Raw genomic sequence first — 379 nt, forward strand, 5'->3', positions numbered from 1 at the left:
TTTCTTTGCTTAATCATATCAAATCTGTTGGTTACCGTTTCAATTTATGGGCTAGTGTTAGAATATTTTGTATGCATATGCTTTTTCAGTTGAATTGGAGTCTTTATTCCCATTGTATTTTTGTTTAAAAACTTGTTTCTTTTAAATTTGTGACTTTCAAAGGATTTGCATCATCACAAAATTTATATAGATATATCGGTGCTTTTGGTTCTTTGCCACAGGCGAACCCCACTGATCCCATACTGAAAGATAGTTGGCGTTTGGAGGGTTCTCAAGACAAGAAAGATTGGAGGAGGACTGCTCCAGATGTTGACATAAGTCGTCGCTGGCGTGAGGAGGAGAGAGAAACAAGCTTGCTTGGGAGAAGGGATCGCAGAAA

General features: G+C 38.3%; 1 protein-coding gene across 1 annotated transcript in view; it reads left to right on the forward strand.

Annotated features, from left to right (window-relative positions):
- LOC107647386 overlaps positions 1–379 on the forward strand; it is a gene marked incomplete in the record, with an annotated part of 11,052 nt that overhangs the window by 4,986 nt on the left and 5,687 nt on the right. Inside the window, 1 exon segment of the mRNA XM_021105646.1 lies at positions 222–379. Coding sequence (XP_020961305.1) covers positions 222–379 — 158 coding nt within the window.

This window comes from Arachis ipaensis, chromosome B06, assembly GCF_000816755.2.
Source record: "Arachis ipaensis cultivar K30076 chromosome B06, Araip1.1, whole genome shotgun sequence".
NCBI classification, from domain to species: Eukaryota; Viridiplantae; Streptophyta; class Magnoliopsida; order Fabales; family Fabaceae; genus Arachis; species Arachis ipaensis.